This window comes from Nelumbo nucifera, chromosome 7 (assembly GCF_055504915.1).
Source record: "Nelumbo nucifera cultivar China Antique chromosome 7, China Antique-T2T, whole genome shotgun sequence".
Taxonomy (NCBI): domain Eukaryota; kingdom Viridiplantae; phylum Streptophyta; class Magnoliopsida; order Proteales; family Nelumbonaceae; genus Nelumbo; species Nelumbo nucifera.
In genome coordinates, this window is record NC_142655.1 from 54,673,952 (window position 1) to 54,693,993 (window position 20,042).

Genomic DNA, 20,042 nt, shown 5'->3' on the forward strand with positions numbered 1-20,042 from the left:
GAACTCTAATTAATGCAATGAATGTTATTTTCTGTTACACTTTAAGAGAGGGAAACAAAAGTGTTGATTATCATGATAATAGAGGCATTGAAGAAGAAAGGATGATTACATTTTTTTGACTTCTCAAGTCTATATGGATGCTTTTTCATCTTCTTAGAAAGATTTTTATGAAAATCCTATTTTATATATTGAATTAAGGTTTGTTTTATTTTATTTTCATTATGCATCTAGGTTGGGTTGGATTGGTTAGGGAAAGCTTTTGTAGCTTCGGGTTTGGGGCAAGACACGCTAAGTCCTCCCATGTATCTTTTTATATTTTGTTCAATAATTGTTAATAAAATTTCAAGGTGAAAGCATTTTATCCCCCTCATTTATTTTATATAAATAAAGTAATGTATGCCATGTTGAAGACCTTTTCATTGCTCATTTCCCCTCTAAATTGTCTATTTTTTGTTTTTTTTAATTAAATATATTCATCCTTGCCACACATTACGCTTCACTATGTTATAATTTTCCCTTTCCTTAGTCTCCATCTAAATCTCTTCATATAAAACAAAATTCCTACATCCCTACAATATCTCCTCTATTTATTCAATTTTTTCCACTTAAATCTCTTCCCTCTAAACTATAATTCCCATTGTCTGTTTTTACAATAGGAATGAAAAGGATGAATAATTAGAATCTCACAAGACCTAGTTCCATAACAACTTAAGAGTCAATTGAACTCACAAAACAAAATCCGGCATTTATAATCCTTAAAGGCTTGAGTACCCGACTTATTATACTAGCCCTAAACAAAAAAACCTTAACATAATTAATTAATCATACTTATTTAAACTTAATAAGTTAATAACATTTACTACACTTAAGTAACAACTAATTAACTAAATAACTTAATAATTTAACTTATAATTTCATTAAGTCAAGCACTTGGTTAAACTTAACTAATCATAATAATTTAATTAATTATACTTAACAACCTTAGTTAAATGATTAAGATGAATAAACTAATAATATAATTATTGAATAACTAATAAATGGCTTAGTACTAATAGTAGAGAAATAATATATATAGTAAAAAGTAATACACATTTATCTAACAATACAAAAAATTAATGAAATTCAAAATTTATCAGACAATACATACCTTAAAAATAATGTATGGGCATGGACTTGATATGGCTTAGCTAATTACAAACATCATAATACTCATTCTACATTGATTTTACTTAACAAAGCCAATGCATCACACGATGAAATGGGATATCAAACCCAAACCATCCCAGCCCTTCATTTTTACCAATGTAAGTGAAGAAGATGAAATTGGGGGCTTCCTATAACCCATTCCGCCAACCCATAATTGTATGGTTTCCCATTTTTGAGTTTTATTCAACCTATTTACAATGAACCATAAGATATACAAATTCCAAATAATTAAATATTGGTTTCTATATTGATAACTTGTATGGAACACAAGATATCAATTACATAAAAACAATTAATACTATTAATTTTAGTGGTAAAAAGTAGATAAAACAATTTATATTACCATTAAAATTAAACATAAATACAAATATATTAAACTATATTAAAATGTATTAAAATTATATTGTTTTTAATACCATTTGTTCTTTTCTTTTAGTAGTAAATAAGCAAAACAAAAAGAGTAGAGTTTTCACATTGAAACACTACAATTGTTTAGTCATGAAAAACAAACCATTTGTAGAATTTTGTTAAAAAATTAACAATTTGTCACATGTTTTCATTTGGAATTGTTGGAAAAAAAAATCATCAGGCTTCGCATAACCTGAATTCAAATTTGGGCGAAGAAAACAATTAAAGCAAGTTTAATTAAATAAAAGGGTAAATGATTTTACAATGGTCCAATAAAAGGAGTTAAGGGTTGCCCTAAGGGAAAAAATGGTTAGTGTGAGAAAAGCAAAGGGAAAAAATGTGAGTTCCCATTATTCCAAATATGTAGTCATTGCAAAGAGTTGCAAAGAAAAAAGAGAGGTTTCAAAATACATGAAAAGCAAATAAATATGAGTAATCAAACTTAGAGGTAAGAAAAAGAGAGGTCCATTACATTTCAGTGTTTGTGGGCTGAGTTAGAACTTCATAAAACTAATTTGTTAGCCTTTTGAATCTTGGCTTAACGGTAGTATTCATTCTTCTATTCTCTTTATATTATGCATTATAGAACAATAACCACCACTACATGACAATTTGTTCATGAAGACTCACCATGTTAAAGATGGCCTTTTAGAAGGAAAAGAAACAATTAAGGGATTTTGCCTCACTTATTTATAGTCTTACATTCATTTAGAAAATAATAAGTAATCATGGTTGGATTTTCATCCATGAATGAAATGAGATTAAAAAGTTAAAAATGTACATAAGAATCTTTTTTTTCTCAATTAGTTTTCCTCATTTATTTCTCTCCATGGTTGGATGTAAAGAACCACTTAAATCACCCCATTCATCTATTCCCTTGGTTTACTTTAGACTATTTTGAGCAAATGAAAAGGAGTTGAGAAATATAAGCAATCATATGTCAATGTATATAAGAAAACACATAGAAAAGATAATTGATGGACAAAGAGAAGGTTTCCTCTTTATTTTGCCTCACTCACATGATATAATTTGGAACATGTTGAGAAAATCCAATTAATGGATACTTGTTTTTTTTCCACCACTCACCTTCATCATATTTCTTCTTACTTAAACTCACAATTCCTTCTTTTCCTCAAATGGGGTAACGATAGAAAATAAATGTAAATCCCATTCGTAGGACAATGTCCTTTATTTATAATGAAGGTCATTAACATCCAACCAATGTTGGACAATAAATAGAAACAAACTTTTGTATTGTTTAATCCTTGTAGATATAGGAAAAAAAATATAATCTTGCCATCTATCTAGGGTTCTTATGAGAGGTGGAAATCTCTTATGTGATCTTGTGCATTCATCATGAAAATTGCATTATCAACATCAAAAGGGATTATTGATGAGCCTTAAGCATGGTATATGTATATGTGATACATAGAGAAAAACAAAGAAAATAATCACATGGATGAAAACGGTAAGGTATGATTAGTCAGTTTTTCTCTTATTGTGCCATATTTTGTGGCAGCTACGGAAGCACAAGTGTGCAGTAATTTTTTATCATTATAATCCCAACCCTTATCAAGTAATAGCTACAGCCCAAGCCCAGGTTTCATCTATTTTGAATGCTTGTGTTCAAGGCAATGTGATTCTTGGTACATTTAGGTGGTGTTCGGAATTGTGGTCATCTCGTGGATGACTTGTTTTGAACCATGACATGGGATGGCCACGATGTTTGGTTGGTTGTTGATGGGACTGGTTTACAATATATCATAAACCATCCCTGTCACAGTCCAAAATCTCGACCACACATATTTCTTGTGGATGTGGCTGGTTCACAATGTTTCCACACTCTATTTTGATATAATACATCTATTGCACATACTTTTCTTTCTTTTTAATTTTTAAGTTTTAAAATAATATTTTTTTAATTTTAAATTTTTAATACTTTATCAATAAAATAATATTTTTTATTGCTAATTCTAGCACAAGCCTAGTGGTGCTCCTTCTCCACTATTTTTTCATTTATTTAAATATTAATTTTTAATGTTTTTATCAATCAAATAATATTTTTATTTTTTAATTACTTTACTATATTTTTTAATTAAAATTAATATTTATTAGTTAATTTTAATTTGTTGATGCCTTTTCAATTTATTTATCATATAAAATGTAAAAATTAGACATTTATGATCAACTATGTAGATCATTCATAAAATCTATATGAGATACATGGAATCAAAAAGTGTGATGTGGATTGGTTCACAACAGGCCTACAAAATGCCACTATGGGAACCCACACAGTTTATCTACAGTTCAGAACAATTGTGAATTATGGTGTGGTGTGGATTCGTCATTCCACAGAATGTAGTGTGGTCCTGTGGACCAATCCACACCCACCAATTTCTCATCCGCACTACGGAAAACACTCATAGTTTTTAGTCATGTTTCTCAATATATTTGTAAATGCTACCCTTTTAAATCTAGGTTTAAGTTTAATGTGGATGCATCTTGTACTCCCTCTTGGCCTTAGCTGGCCTTGTTCTTTGTGTGTTCTTGTTTAGTAGTATTCTCTAAGTATTTCCAGTATGCTTTCTTTTGGAATATGCTCAAGCATTTATCGTGAACATTGGACATGCAGTTGAGTTTAATGTAAATTGCATAACCATTGAAGTTGATGTGACTCACGTTATCGAGATTTTAAAAGATGTTAATTTTTACCTGCCTTGGCATCTTTGAGGCATCATTAGGATTGTAGTTTTTTTTTTGGCTCAATGAGAAGTTTTCTTTCATTCCTAGACCAGTAAATGCCTCAACCCACAAAGTTGCTAAACATAGGCTTCATAGGGCTACACAACCAGGGGGCATCCCCCAAACTCACAACCCCCAACCTTGGTGGCAATGAGATTTGATCTTAAGAATAGTAATGCGGCGATCTAGCACTACAAAAAAAACAAGTTTTAGCCGGCGGTCTAGATTCGTCGGCACAAATTTCATGACCGCCGGCATTGACTTAAGACGACGGTCTTTCTTTGTCGGTATAGCCACCGTCCGCAAAAATAAAGACCACTGTGATATTCGCATAAAACCGTCGGCATAGGTTGCACTAACCATGGCCATTGAATTAAAGCATTGCCGGCGGTTTGTCAAAATTGTCAGCTTATCCCTCCTTATACTGGCAGTTATACACTACCGAGAAAAAGTAAATTAAAAAAAAATCTTTTTAAAAACCAGCATTGGAAACCGCTGGTACAAATAAAAGTAGACTATTGGCTAAATTTGAAATTGCCATTTGTGCCGACATTTCTGAACTGTCGGCTTAGGTTTTGCCCAAATTGGCCAATTACTAAAGGCGGCGGTCTGAGCCACCGGCGTATATCATATTTGATTGCCACACATGGCCTTAATTATGGCTAAGTCGGCAATTAGTTGACCGCTGGCTTAGAGCTATGTTTTTTTTTTATATGGAAGCTTCCATATAAAGTTTGTATTCTTTCTCTTTTTTTAAATAAAAAAATTAAAATTGATATTTAAGACAAAAAAAATTGGCAAAAATTAATGGGGAAAGATGCATTCAACCCCTTACACCACAAAGATTGCAAAAATATCATCCAAAATCCCAACAGGGTTAATCTCATGAATACAACCTAAACCTCCATCTCTATATACAATAAAATATCTCATTTTAATGTAAAAAATGATTAAGTAAAAACAATATGATAACAACATAATATACAATTAGAAGCCAAATTTCTTTGGTGGACAAAATCTTGGCATCGATGCCCGTTGTTGTTGCCTCGCCCACCTCTCCTTCTCCTTGGCTTTGGTTTCTCTCTCCACCTCTGCTTGTAATTTCCTCAAGTTTTCCATTTCTTCTTCCATTACTGTCTTCTCTTCCTTTTGCTGCCTCTTGTTCCAGCATCGATGTCTCTAACTCTTTCATTGAGAAAAACATGGGGCCTAAGTCAACCAACCATTGTTCCCCTATCAGGAGCATCTTAGCAAGTGGTGGATCCAGTGGGAACTCAACCATCTTCCATCCAAGATCTATCAAACTGCCAACATATTGTTCAGGGCACCCAAGACCCACAATTGATGCATGGAATTTAGTATATTATCCTGTGGAGGTGGGTCCATGAAATCAAAATCCATTAAGTTTTCTATCTTAAAGGATTTAAGCAACAAAACTATATTGCCAAGATTAGTCCTCTGGATCTCTGGCACGGGATTTGGAAGCATCTCATTTTGGTAGGCAATCTTTGTGTACAAACGATAGCAGGTACTTGGAGGTCATCCATACCCATTCTTGGATTGTAAACTTTCATCTTACCATAACCTGTATCAGTGACGTATTAGATACCATCCAAAGTTAAGGATGTCTTCGTAATATTGATAGCCACGATGCATTTTTGAGTCTCGTCTTCGGCTTTACACAATGATGTCTTTGTAACAATTTTGTCCCACAATAGGAATCAAAACTCTGAATAATAAACAATATTATAGAAAAAAAAAAAAGAAATCAGATCAGCTGATTATGTTTATAATGGTATTTGGCCCTGTCACATCCTCAAACCGAATAGCATAACCAACTATATCACCTAGCTCAGTTTGCATCTCCTCACTCATAGCTGTAACAAGTCTTGGTTGAGTGCAACCAACAATTCCAGTAAGAGCTCAAACCCAAAATGTTTGTGTACATCTTCCTTTTTCATAATTAATATAATTTTTATTAATGTAAATCAAACTGCCCCAAACAAGTAGCAGTCCAATAATTACAATACCTTCTTGGCTTGCCCAATACTAGTCAGAATTCCATATATTACAGCAAAATTACAAAGCAATTCCCAGCCCCGGTTCTACCCATTCCAAGAAATGGTCCTGGGGCAAGAACAAAAAAATGAGCTAAACAAAAACAATTCAATCTTCTAATAATTTTCTCGTTTCTTTTTTTTCCTTACCAATAACAAGAAACTTTCAAAAACCCTCATTTCTTCTACTAATCCAAACGAATGAGATACATCAATTAGATCATTCTGATTTTGCTCAAGTAGATGGAAGAATGAAATGATTGGGTCCTAATTAGGAAATTTGTACATACAAAGCGCAAAACAAACTTCACATGTGCACCACATCTTAACATGTTACAATTTGATGTGAAACTAAATTGATTTCCACAGAGACTAAGTGCTAACCTGCAACAATTCATCACGTACAGAATAAATTGGCAAATATTGCCTCTGTTGGGATATGGACTTTGAAAGAATGGTAAGATCCATCGTATGGACGCCGAAAAGGTTGTGGAATAGGTGGGCGAATTTCAAAAATTTCTTGCCATTCTTCCAACTATGAATCATATTCCCTGAATTTTCCAGGATTTATCTTGAACCAAAACTGAACCAGTTCTGAACCAAAAGAGAAGGGAAGGGATATACCTGATCCGGAGAAGCAGTATCTCCCAACGTCGGTGTTCACGCCCAAAGAAAATCCCAAGAACTGCTCCCACTAAAGATGACACAGTGATGATGGAACAGAACCAATAGTGTTCGTCCCACGAACCAGGTTCTTCTGAAGAACTCGATGGAAACAGTGAGCACCACACACAATCAAAAACTTTTCTTGATCTTCCCTCACAGAGAACTCGAACTGGCAGTAGATGGCGGTGGCTGCTGGAGGAGAAGGCTAGAGAAGAAGATGGCAAACTACTTTTCTCTTCTCTACGGTTTCTGAGATCCTATCTCAAGAATGCAGTCTAATCTGCGAAATCCCTTATGGTTCGAATTCTTGTAATTTGAATTATTGTTTTCTCCTCTTTCTTTGTGATTAAGAAACCTCCTAATCTCATTAGGAGTTATCTTAATCCAAATCTGTATTTGGATAATGAGTCTTCTTAACCCTATCTGCAGATTAGATCGGCCCACTCCTGATCTTATCAAGAGGTTACCAGATTCAAATCCTAATTTGAATTTGGTCTCCATGAGTGGATAGAGTTAAGACCCAATCTTCTTGGCTTGATCTAATCTCAGATCCACCCCTTTAAGTGACTGATCAAATCAGTACAGTTCGAAATGGGCTTTAGGCCCAATATATATTAAGTGCTCAATGGGCTTCCAAAATACTACCTAGTTGGGCTTCTTTGTATGGCGTGGAACCCAAGCATTGATCTACACATCAGCCACATGGGTTCGGCCCAACCTTTGTTACAAGGCCTAGCCGAATTCACTGGAAAGCCCAGTGAACCCCTTTAACCCATCAGGTATTATCCTCAATGGTCTTACACTTACCCTCTCAGCCCATAATGATCAAACACTGTCCGACAAGAAAGGACCTCTCCCTCGGCTGCAAGGAACAGTGTTGCATTCTCTACTCACATGGATCCCAAGAATTAAAATCTTTTGCAAACATTTTGAAACCATTATGTATATATGTATATCCGTATATAAATATATTTTGCAAAACAAATTTCAACGATTGAAATCAACTGCCAGCAGTTTTGGTTTCCATCAGAGAGAGTGCATCCCCGATCATTACCTTTGTCCGACAAAGGGGCTGATCTTATCACTATGATCACCCACTCAGATGATTTCTCAAACTGTCCCAACATACCCAAGTTGTGACCCCTGCTAAGGATCTCACTGATTGGCAGATCAAAGACAGCCCAATCCAAAACCTAGTGCAGTATCATAATCGAGTCTAAGGGTCAGGTGTAACTTTCCAGTTTTGCCATTCAATCTCCAAGGTCCAGGGCAATACTGGAAATCTGGTCCGATTCAAAGATTCAAGTAATCCTACATTACATGTGCTTTGGGTCTCACCTTGGTAGCTGAGACAGGCCACCCCAACACTTGGCTTGACCTAATCTCAGATCCGCCCCTTTAAGTGACTGATCAAATCAGTCCAGTTCGAAATAGGCTTTAGGCCCAATATATATTAAGTGCTCAATAGGCTTCCAAAATACTACCTAGTTGGGCTTCTTTGTATGGCGTGGAACCCAAGCATTGATCTACACATCAGTCACATGGGTTCGGCCCAACCTTTGTTACAAGGCCTAGTCGAATTCACAAGAAAGCCCAATGAACCCCTTGAGCCCATCACATGGACTCTATGAGCCCAACAGTTACACTAAGTGGTCCCTGGGCCAAGACATCTTATAAAACCCAAGGACTATGGGCAGATGTAAGATTTGCCCATTAGGTATAACCCTATATGGCCTTACACTTAACCTCTCAGCCCATAATGATCAAACACTGCCCGACAAGAGAGGACATCTCCCTCGGCTGCAAGGAACAGTGTTGCACTCTCTACTCACATGGATCCCGGGAATTAAAACCATTTGCAAACATTTTGAAACCGTATATATCTATATATCTTATATATATAAATTTTGGAAAAAAAAATCTAACGATTGAAATCAACTGCCGACAGTTTGGTTTCCATCAGAGAGAGTGCATCCTCGATCATTACCTTTGTCTAACAAAGGGGTTGATCCTATCACTATGATCACCCACTTAGATGAATTCTCAGACTGTCCAAACTTACCCAAGTTTTGACCCCCATTAAGGATCTCATTGATTGGCATATCAAAGACAGCCCAATCCGACACCTAGTGCAACTCCATAATCGGGTATAGGGGTCAGGTGTAACTTTCAAGTTTTGCCCATCAAGGATTCAAGGAATTCTACACTGCATGTGCCTTGGGTCTCACTCTGGCGACTGAGACAAGCCACCCCAACACTTGGCAGTACACCAGTGTCAGCCTTGGCAGGATAAATCTCCCCAGACTTATCCAACGACCGTGAATGTTCTAAACTAACACGAGTCTCATTAAGTATCCAGTTTGCAAAATCACTAACTACTTCTCCCTTCTCTTTCATCTGCCGTGCAAACTTCCCATCCTTCTCTTAAAATCAACTTCACCCTCTTCCCCTTTTAACGTTGTATCAGCATCAATCTGGTTTGAAAAATTAAAAAGCGACAGCTGAAGCAATAATAAATATAGCTGCAAAATGGTAAATAAAAATTTATAGATGTTATTCAAATGTGAAAGAAGCATGCATTCCTGTTCAGCTATCTTTTCAACACCAAGGATATTGCTAAGTTTTGATATGCTCAACATGAACTTTTCAACCTGGCATTGGCAGAGATATACCTAGGCAATCAAAGAAAATGAAGTAGCATTAGAAGGAAAAGAAATGAGAAAACTTACAATATCAGCATATATAACACTTGCACCACCACCAGCTACCATTGTCCCGATTCGTCCTTTAGGGTTCAAAACAGTGAACTTCAAGGAAGTGCTTGTCTGCAATGTAACCCATGCATCAGTTCACAAATCTGCCTCTTATAACTTTTGAGACATCCGGTACTCTAAAATACACCCCATAATGAAATAATAGAATGTTAAAGTTCATGGAAGAATAATAATCAAGAATAAAAAAAACAAAAACAAAAACATGGGAGAATTAACAAAGCTTTTTATAGGACTCAGGTCTCTGCCTTACTCAATGTTGCCCCACCTGAAAAGTATAGCACAACTTTATAAGACCAATACACCTTTTATGAACTCTCCAATTTTGTCTTGAACCTGAGCCAAGTAAAATATATAAGTATACCTTAAGTGTGGAAGACAGTAATATGCTCAAAAATAAAGCCAACTAGAATACATTGTACATGAAAGTTGTTGAAGACTCAAACAGAGAAATAGCTTCTTTAGTGATAAGGGCAAAATACATTGTACATAAAAACTGTCTCACACTATGCAGTAAACTTGGGCCACTCATTATCTATCCCAAAATTTTTCACCATCCATTGCATGGTTTGAATTGGAGGGGCACAAAAATCACCAACTCCAGCAAATTTAAAATCTTTAGATAGACATTTCCTTTTATTTCTTTCTATATCCTAAAATGTTGGTGCACTAAATTGACATTGATTATTCATCATGTACCGCAGGCATCACTAGCCCTCTCGTTGAACAATGGCATACAAGCATGCCACATATGCACAGGATGGCATAATAGACAGAGAAACTTAATGCCCAAAAAAAGATCTTGAATCTCATGATAAGAATAGGCAAAGAAATTCTAGATAATACAATCTCCATGTTTAATGATGTATCATTTGAAAATAATGAAAAAAACATGATTGAAAGTACCTCCAAAGGAAGTGTAGCAATCAGTGGGACAGGCTTCTATGAAAGAAAATTTCATTGCCCAATGATGGTCCTGAAGATCTTCTGTAAGAGTACACATAAACAAATACTGATCAGTAGAAAAAAATTAAGATATTTTAACCTCATTCTCAATTTTGATCAATATCTATGACCTAAAAACTAATTCTTATAAACATAATACAACTTACAGATATGATCCTCTCCTTCAACCTAGGTTGTTACTAATGAAGTAATTGAAGTGAAACCATATTTACTGGCATGTGAAGTGACCCCATTGCTGAAACTTAGACACAATTTTCTATGACAACAACAATAAGCAACCTCAGCTTTAAAAAAACTTATCTTCATAAAGCTTTAAATAAACTTTAAGAAAATCTAACAGTCCAAGTTCAAATGCAATTAAGTTTGATTTGAGTTCAACGTAAAAAAAAAAAAAAAAAAGTATACTATTAGTCAAACGAACGTATTACATACCTCCAGGAAAGAGATTCTTTGACTTCAATACCTTAGGTAGTTGGTGAGTTAACAGCCGAAAGAGCACCATTACTATCAAAAGCATGGTAATCTGATAAACTCTTTTCAAGGGTTTGATGAATATCTGAAACATCACCAGTTTTCAGGGGATAAAAGAATAGAGTTCCCTACTTTCCTTCTGGTTCGTGATTGGTTCAGGAGAAATTGTAGATTTCCCTTCCACTGTGGCATCTTCGTCGTCCCTACTCAGATCTTGATGTTGTCGCCCCTCTAAATTCTCTTCGTAATTAAGAAAAGAAACCTCAGCTAAATCATCAAATATAAAGTTCAGTTTCTTTTTGTTGGCTTCTACAGACAAAAGTTCTTCGAGACGCTGACCATTCCCATCTCTATCAAAATCGACCTCTCTGAAACAGTCGAGTATTCAAAACGACCTCCCTGTTCGTGGCTCCACAGTTCCCTAAATCGGTGGAGGAAGAGAGATAGTAAGAAAGCTCGGTGAAGAGATCTCTGAATCAGTGGAGAGTATTCAGAATGAAGGAGACACAGTAGTTCTCTGAATCGGTGAAGAGAGAATAATAGGCTCGAAGAAGATAATGGAGATTTAAGGATTTAGTTCTCTGAATCGGTGGAGGAAAAAAATGTATATACTCGAAGAACGAAGAATATATACCATCGAGATTCATGGAAACCAACATATTCTAGCAAGGGTTTCATGATTTGGTATTAAGACTCCCTCTCTTGCGTAATACACAGTTTTGGCGAAAGCCATAAAATTTTATCATCTATTTATTTTTTTATTTTATTTGCAAATAACAACCATCGGGACGCATGGTGAGATACGTGACCTACTTAAAACTTGACCGTCGGCCCTTGAATGGTTAACATTTTTTCGAGTTGCCGATCATTGCAGACATTTACATAAGGTCGCCGACAGAAAACTGCCGGCCTATACTGTTTTTCTTGTAGTGTAGGGATTGGGATCCACTCTGCATCTCCGTCCCCATGAAAAATCCTATCCCTATTCCCACCAACGGGGACAAGCTTTTCCCAATCCATCCCCGTCCCCATGGTGCGGAATTCGGTCACTCCTACCTGATACTTGCGTGGCTCCTCAAATCATACCTGAGATGAAGAAGATGAGGAATCCCCGGGGGCTTGCTCGACGAGAACACTCCGACGCTTAAGTTAGAATTCTGTGAAAATGCAAAGAGAGGAAGAAAGCTAAGAGTGCAGATAGCGCGAGTATCAGGAAGTTACCTTTGTTCTTTGAGATTGGGCTACTTATAATAGAACTCTGTTGAATCAGACCCACTAGCCTCTCACAGGGCAGGTGTAACCGCCACTGTCGTCCTTCCGCAGCCGTTACAGCCAGGGCAGAGGTGGCACGCGCGAGGCCGTTGTTGCAGGGTACGTACCTGTCAGATGTAAGACACCCTCCAAAGGTGGCGGGCACAACACTGTCTGACGAGAGACGTGGTTGCAGTCTCCAGGTTTGTAAGGTATGGTGGTCAGGCAGGAGATCTTCTTGCGATATGCCGAACTGCTCTTTCGCGAGCTACCCTGTACCGAGTTATCTCGCAAGTGGCGAGCTACCCAAGGCAAGCTACACCGAGCTGTCCGGCCCGAGGTGTCTTTACCTCGGGGTATCTAGAGGCGGATCGGAGTATTCCTGTTTGGGAGTGGCCTAAAATCCACTAGGAGGAGCTCGAGCATTAGGAAAGGTCAGGGGGCCCCGAGCTCGGAGGTAGCTCGGGGTGCCTTAGCCTCGGGGAGGAAGTGCACGCCAGGCGGCTCTCGGCGAGTAGCCTAACCCACCGAGTTGCCGGGATGAGCTCGGTGAGCCCTTCCCACCAAGTTGTGGTTGCGCTTGCCGTGCTGTCAGGCTGAGTCATCGCTCGAGCAAGGTCATGCCCACGTGTACCCATGCTACGAGGTCAGGCCAAATCACCCTCCATCAATTGCCCCCCACTCCCTGTGCTGGCAGCGCTGACCCAGTGTGGGGAGTTCATGACATGCCGGGTAGATTTGGCTTCGGTACTCATGCCACTTCGTCGTGCGTTTCACCTAGCTGGACCGGTCCAGTGCCCGGCTTGATCAGGAGAAACCGGGGTCGCGTTCAGTTTACGCGCGGACATCATGAGATTTGAACTTCACGGACACCAAAAAACGCGCTAAACTGTTTCTTCCTCGAGGAGCCCGTAGTCGGTTTCTTTGAGAGCCGTTGGATCATCTCAATCTTGACCGTTAACACCCGGATGCAATGGCTATAAATAGTGGGGGACCCTTGGTCGTTTCCTCGCCACAAAGTCTTCAGCGTCAGTATTGAGCTCGTGTTTGAGGTTCCTAGCTCGGTTATTCCCTAGTTCGGTTCGCGTTTTCTGCGGTGAGTCCTCGAGCTTCCTTTTCTTTTCTGAACATTCTTTCCTTTCCGTGTTATAATGTCGTCCAGTGTAGATAGCCTTATCGACGAGCCCGAGGTGGGTACCTCGGCTCAGGGTGGCTCTTCTGCCGCCCAGCGGTCCGATGTACGGGTGGCTTCGGGTCATCTAGCATCCACCTCCCACCGAGGTCGGGTGCCAGATCAGTTCAGCCCTTCCACCATGACTCCGGTGAGACTCCAAGACCTCATACAGAGGTTCCACCTTCCCGGGGAGTACTCTTACAATCTTCCTACCGGCAGTTTTCTATGGGAGCACGGTCTCGATGAGATCGTGGTCTTCAGGGAGCAACTGGTCGCCGGACTCCGTCTTCCTCTTCACCCTCTGATTGTTGAGGTGCTGGTGCACTTTAACATTACCTTGGACCAGCTTCACCCGAATTCCATACGGAATGTGGTTGGGACCATTTCCCTCTGCTTCGACCGCGCCTTCCCCATTGACCTACATATCCTCAGTACTATCTTGGCAATAAAGAAGAGTGCTTCGGGTGCTCTCCCCGAGCACAGGCGGGCCTAATATCTGTCTCCCCGTTCGGGTTTTAAATTAATGCATAAGCTCCCGAGTAAAGTCCCGGCCTGGAAGCGGGACTACTTTGTAGTTTGGAGAAGCACGGGGTGACCGTTCAAGACCCCAGTGTTATCCTCGATGGGAAGACAAAGAAGTCACTTCAGTCATGGGCTCAACTCGGGTTGGATTACAAGGACTTCAGAGCCGAGGAGAAGCTCATCCAGGCCGGTTTGAGCCCGGGTAGGTTTGTCTTTACATCGGCTTTTTTGTTCGCATACTTACATCAGGGTTACTAATGTCGAGCTTCACTGCAGGTCCCATGGAGGTGGAAAAGATAGACAGTTAGAGGCTTTTTCCGCCAGATTAAGAGAAAGAAGCATGTAGCCAAGAAGGCGCGCGTTGAGTCCCCGCAGGCCTCTACCGAGACTCAGCCTCCATAGGCCCCGGCTCCAAAGCCTGAGCTCCCCGGCACTCAACCTGTCATCGACCTGGAGGGGGATATGGCGCCTTCGGGGCCTAAGATGGCGGCAGAGCCCACTGCTAAGCCTGCCGAGACTGCTGTCGGGGATGCTATAGAAGCTGCCACTGAGGCCTGCCCTGCAGAGGCTGCAGCCAGGGCCTGTCTTGCTGGTGTCGCGACCGAGGCTTCCGAGCAGTCCACCCATGCAGCAGAGATGACAGCGTCTAGCTCGGAGAGTCAGGAGAGCCAAAGTATCCTGAACCCCCAGTGCAGTCTCCAAAAGAGTAAGGAGGTTGCATATCCGGAGGAGGTCACAGAGTGGGCTGACCTCACTCCTAGTCAGCTTGGTGCCCGAGCTGCTACTCATACCATGGTGGTGAGTTCTTGTGGAAGATTTTCTTTCTCTCTCTCCCTTTTTTTTACTAGTCTCCTTTTTTGTAGGTGAACTCTGTTATGCGTGCCTTGACCCTTCAATCTGACCGGCATCTAAGATGGGCTTTGGAAGATGAGAAGTCATCCCGCGCAGCCCATACCGAACTGAGGGCAGCTTGCGGTCAGATCCACCGCTTGCAGAACGATGCCTCAGCTCAGAAGAGCATTATCGAGGTGCTGTTGGCGGAGAAGAACAAGCTGACCCGAGACAAGGACAGACTGAGGGCCGAGGTGAACGGGTTCAAGGTCGGCCAAGAGGCCAGGAGGCTTGAGGTGGACAGTCTCAAGGCAGACTGGGACACCCTGAAGCTCGAGGTGCAGGGCCTCAAGGAAAGAAAAGGGAAGCTGGAGCACGAGTTGGAGTACCTCCGAGGCGACATCAAAGAGAAGACCGAGATCTTCGAGGATGCCCTCAAGGAGACCAAGGTTCAAGCTATCATCGACTATGTTCAGTCGTCGAAGTTTGACGATGTGATGACCGAGGCCTACCGCAAGGGCTTCAAGCTCAGCCGGTGGTTGATTAGGCACATCTACCCCGGTCTTGATACAAGCGCCATCACTACTTCGCGGATCACTGATGACATAGTGCGTTAGTCAGCGGATGATCCAGACTCTGAGGATGAAGGCACCGATGATGAAGCAGAGGCCACCGGTCTAGTTAATGCCTCTAAGGAGGTCCTTGGCAAAGGCGATGAGCCTCCAAAGAAGTTTAGTCATTGTACTTGCGAGCTTGATCTTTTTTCTTCTCTTGTAACAAACATTTTGTAATGAAAATAAACTTTGCTAAATGTTGCGCAATTTACTTTACTTGCTGAAGTGATTATTTTATCCTGAACTATTAAGCTATCAAGCTAAGTACCCGAAGTGGGGGTTTCTCAACTGTCGTCACCCCGAACTGTCTTCCAGTACTTAGTAGGGGTAACCTTATGTACACCGAGGTGAGTAACATAGAAGGGTATATGCCTGCCCTGTCTGCACCCGGGTTAAGTTGACACCGGTTGTCCTTAACGGGTTCAACATGTTGCATGCCGGGGTAGGCTATGCATCACAAGGTTCGTACCTGAGCTGCCTGCGCCTTAGGCATTACAAGTACTGAGCCTATGTCGACGAGGCGAGTAGGTCTTATATGGTGCTGAGGTCTTTCATTAGCTCAGCTTTTAGCCCTTAGGCTGGAGGAGCGGCTTATAGTCCGTTCCCCTAGAGTTCACCTATGCCGAAGACGCAACGGGGTCTTATAGTGCCGAGACCATGTTAGCTCGGCATTTTGGCCCTTAGGCTCTAGGAGTGGTTCATAGCCTACTCAGTTGTTACATGTAGTATTGTCTTAAGTTGACAATATTCCATGCCCGAGGTACCTGTTTCCCTTCGAGGGTCTCGAACTCTTATGTTCCTTCCCCGAGCACTCGTTTTACTCTGTAAGGTCCTTCCCAGTTTGACTCGAGCTTGCCAGCGCCAGGCTCAGGTACCATAACTTTACGAAGGATCAGGTCGCCAACGCGGAGGTTCCGCTTCTTGACCCTGGCGTTATAGTACCGAGCTACTCTTTACTGGTAAGTTGCGGTCCTGATGTACGCGAGGTCCCTTACTTCGTCGAGTAGATCGAAGTTGGTGCATAGCGCATCCTCATTCGTCTTATCATTGTATGCTTCCAGTCGTAGCGTAGGTACTTCGATTTCTGCCAAGATAATTGCTTCGGTGCCGTAGGTGAGGTTGAAGGGAGTCTCTCCTGTGGCGGTTTTCTCCGTCGTTCGGTAAGCCCATAGAACACTAGGTAGCTCGTCTGCCCACAATCCTTTAGCTCGGTCAAGACGTACCTTCAGTCTGCGAAGGATGGCTCTGTTTGTGACTTCTACTTGATCGTTTGCTTGAGGGTGTGCAACTGAAGGGAAATTCTGTCGGGTCCCCATGTCTTGGCACCAGTTCTGGAATTTGATGTCCTCGAACTACTTGCCGTTGTCAGAAATTAGTACCCGGGGTAGCCCGAAGCGGCACACAATGTTCTTCCAAAAGAAGTTTTGGACATTCCGGGCTGTGATCGTTACAAGAGGTTCAGCTTCTACCCACTTGGTGAAATAATCCACTACTACTACTAAGAACTTCCTCTGGCCTGCCGCTGGCAGGAACGGTCCAAGTATGTCGATGCCCCATTGTGCGAAAGGCCACGGGCAGGTGAGATACTTGAGGTCGGGAGTAGGTTGATGGTGCATATTGGCATGCTTCTGGCATTTGTCACATTTTCTGACGAGCTTGATGGCATCTACCTTCATTGTTGGCTAATAATACCGCTGTCGTTGTGTTTTTTAGCGAGGATCCTGCCCCCCAAGTGTTCGCCGCACAGACCCTCATGAGTATCGCGGAGTACGAGCTCGGCTTCGGCAGGTCACGATCAACACAGGTAGGGGAGCATGTAAGATCTCCAGTATATCCGTTCGTCTATTATGACGTATTTGGCTGCCTGGCGCTCTACCCTTTTGGCCGCATTGCAATCTGCAGGGAGGTACCCGTGTAGAAAAAAGCTCGCGAGCGGGCCAATCAAGCTCGGCTCTGCTGGAACGACGGAAGCGACCTCCTCTGCCCCCCGAGAATGCTAGGCCGAGGCAGGTCCTCTATGTACATGGTTCTCATGGTGATATCGCTGGTGCTAGCAAACCAGGACAGGGCGTCAGCCTCAGCGTTCTCTAACCTCGGAATTTGCCTGATGAAGTGTGACTGGAAGTTGAGCAGAGCTTCTCTTACTTTGGCTAAGCAACTATGGTTGGTTCGCGAGCTTCGTAATCTCCTGTGACTTGGTTGACTACGAGCTGGGAATCGCTGCAAATGACGATGTGCTTGGATTTTACTTCTCTGGCTAAAGTTAGTCCAGCTATCAACGCTTTGTATTCCGCTTCATTGTTGGTTGTCATGAACTTGAAGCGTAGTGCGTACTCCAATTTCGTGCCACTTGGGTCGTGCAGAACTATTCCGGCTCCGCTGCCCTGCTGGTTTGAGGAGTCATCTACGTGAAGGATGCAGGGCTCCTCATTCCGGTTCGCCCTTGGCCTAACTAGGAGCGATGCCACACTGGTTGCTACTTCACGGGGCCCGGACTCAACTGGCCTGGGAACTCCGGGCTCGCCCGAACTAGGGGCCTCGTGCTCAACCGGCCTGAGGACTTTCGGAGCTGAAAGTGCACTCGGCAATGAAATCTGCTAAGGCTTGGGCCTTAATAGCAGTTTGCGGCTTGTATTGGAGGTCATACTCGTTGAGCTCAACGGCCCACTTCGTTAGTCGACTAGAGTCCTCGGGCTTAAGTAAGACTTGCCTCAGACGTTTGTCAGTGAGGACGATAACAGTACGAGCCTGGAAGTACGAACGAAGCTTCCGAGCTGCAATGACTTGTGCGTAGGCTATCTTCTCTATTTCTGGATATCTCGTCTCTGATCCCTGCAATACTTTACTAACATAATAAATTGGTCATTGGACCCGATCTACTTCTTTTATCAGTACCGAGCTGACCACTTCGTCACTTGCTGAGAGGTACAGCTCCAAAACATCGCCCTCTTCGGGCCGGGTTAAGATTAGCACACTATCGAGGAATTTATTGAGCTCGTCAAGCGTGAGCTGGCAGTCTTGGGTCCATTCGAACCCTTTGCTTTTAATTGACTTAAAGAAAGCCAGACAGCGGTCCGCTGACTTGGACATAAAGTGGCTCAGGGCGGCTACGTGGCCATTCAACCTCTGAACCTTCTTCAACTTCCGGGGTGGTCTCATATCTAAGATGGCCTTAATCTTATCCAGGTTGGCCTCAATGTCGTGCCGGTTAACGATGTATCCTGGGAATTTGCCCGAGGTGACACCAAAGACACACTTGTTTGGGTTCAACTTCATGTTAAATCGTCTCAGGATTTGAAAAATAGAACGCAAGTCTTGTATTAATTCGTGTGAGAATTGAGTTTTGACGACCATGTCGTCTACATAACACTCTATTTTTCTGCCAATTAATGGCTCAAATAATTTATTTACAAGCCTTTGAAAGGTTGCCCCAGCATTTTTCAACCCGAAGGGCATAACCTTGTAACAATATAGACCGAACTCTGTGATGAAGGCAATTTTTTCTTCGTCCGTTGGGTCCATCCTGATTTGGTTATACCCGAATAGGCGTCTAAGAAACTCAACAACTCGTACCCTGAGGTCGCGTCCACCAGGCAGCCGATTTTGGGGAGTGGGAAGCAGTCTTTTGGGCAGACTCGGTTTTGGTCAGTGTAGTCGGCGCACATGCGCCACTTTCCGTTAGCCTTTTTTCCCAGAACGGGGTTGGCTACCCAGCTCAGGTAATGGACTTCTCTTATGAAGTCGGCTTCGAGGAGCTTCGCGACCTCCTCATCGATTGCTTTCCATCGCTCCAGGGCTAGGTTGCGTTTCTTCTGTCTAACGGGCCTAACTACAGGACCGGTATTGAGTTTGTGAGTCATAAGATTAGGGTCTATACCGAGCATCTCTGCCGTAGACCATACAAAAACATCTAAGTTTTGAAGTAGGAAACTTACTAGTTCGGATCGTAGGGGTTTCTGGATTGAAGCACCGATCTGAAGTGTCCGAGTTGGGTCTACTGCTGATGTCGGAACAACAACTGTTTCTTCCGTGGGTGCAGCTCGTTCTTCGCCTTGCTCCGTAGGCTGCTCTAGTTCGAGGTCATCGGCCACCTTGGTTTTCCCCTTAAAGCCGGCGACATAGCTGTTAGACAGTTTTGTATGCCCTTAGCCTCAATCAGAATGATGTACATTATGAGTTTATTGTAAATGAATAAAAGTACATATTTGATTCATGTTCCCTTGGTATGTTTCTGTGTAATACCCTTAAACTGGACACTTAATGAGACCCGTGTTAGTTTAGATTGTTCACAGCCAGTGGGTCGGTCTAGGGAGACCTATCCTGATAAGGCTGACACTGATGTGCCACCAAATCGGTTGGGGTG

At 41.6% G+C, this 20,042-nt stretch overlaps 1 protein-coding gene across 11 annotated transcripts; it reads right to left on the bottom strand.

Annotated features, from left to right (window-relative positions):
* Window positions 1–5,214: 5,214 nt before the first annotated feature.
* Window positions 5,215–12,408, bottom strand: LOC104599650 (uncharacterized). Of its 11 annotated transcripts, XR_016078310.1 has the most exons (7): window positions 11,249–12,396; window positions 10,963–11,072; window positions 10,757–10,837; window positions 10,119–10,186; window positions 9,809–9,904; window positions 7,038–9,553; window positions 5,215–6,797 (listed from the first exon to the last, which is right to left on the bottom strand). XR_016078310.1 is itself a non-coding variant. In XM_088891034.1 (6 exons), exons 3-6 carry the CDS (start codon window positions 10,809–10,811, stop codon window positions 9,473–9,475), a joined length of 348 nt encoding a protein of 115 aa, XP_088747160.1. In that variant the 5' UTR covers window positions 10,812–10,837; window positions 10,963–11,072; window positions 11,249–12,405; the 3' UTR covers window positions 5,215–9,472. The 11 variants fall into 11 exon arrangements, 3 of the variants coding, with proteins under 3 accessions (XP_088747160.1, XP_088747162.1, XP_088747161.1); XR_016078311.1 differs by having other exon boundaries at window positions 5,215–9,553; window positions 10,104–10,186; window positions 11,249–12,408; XR_016078307.1 differs by having other exon boundaries at window positions 5,215–9,553.
* Between the last annotated feature and the right edge of the window lie 7,634 nt (window positions 12,409–20,042).

Coding starts and splice junctions, on each gene's coding strand:
- LOC104599650 (XM_088891034.1), bottom strand. CDS start 10,811: ATGAAATTTTCTTTCATAGAAGCCTGTCCCACTGATTGCTACACTTCC. Junction 9,905..10,118: donor AGTTGTGCTATACTTTTCAG/GTGGGGCAACAT, acceptor GTTACATTGCAG/ACAAGCACTTCCTTGAAGTT. Junction 9,602..9,808: donor GTGTTATATATGCTGATATT/GTAAGTTTTCTC, acceptor ACCATTTTGCAG/CTATATTTATTATTGCTTCA.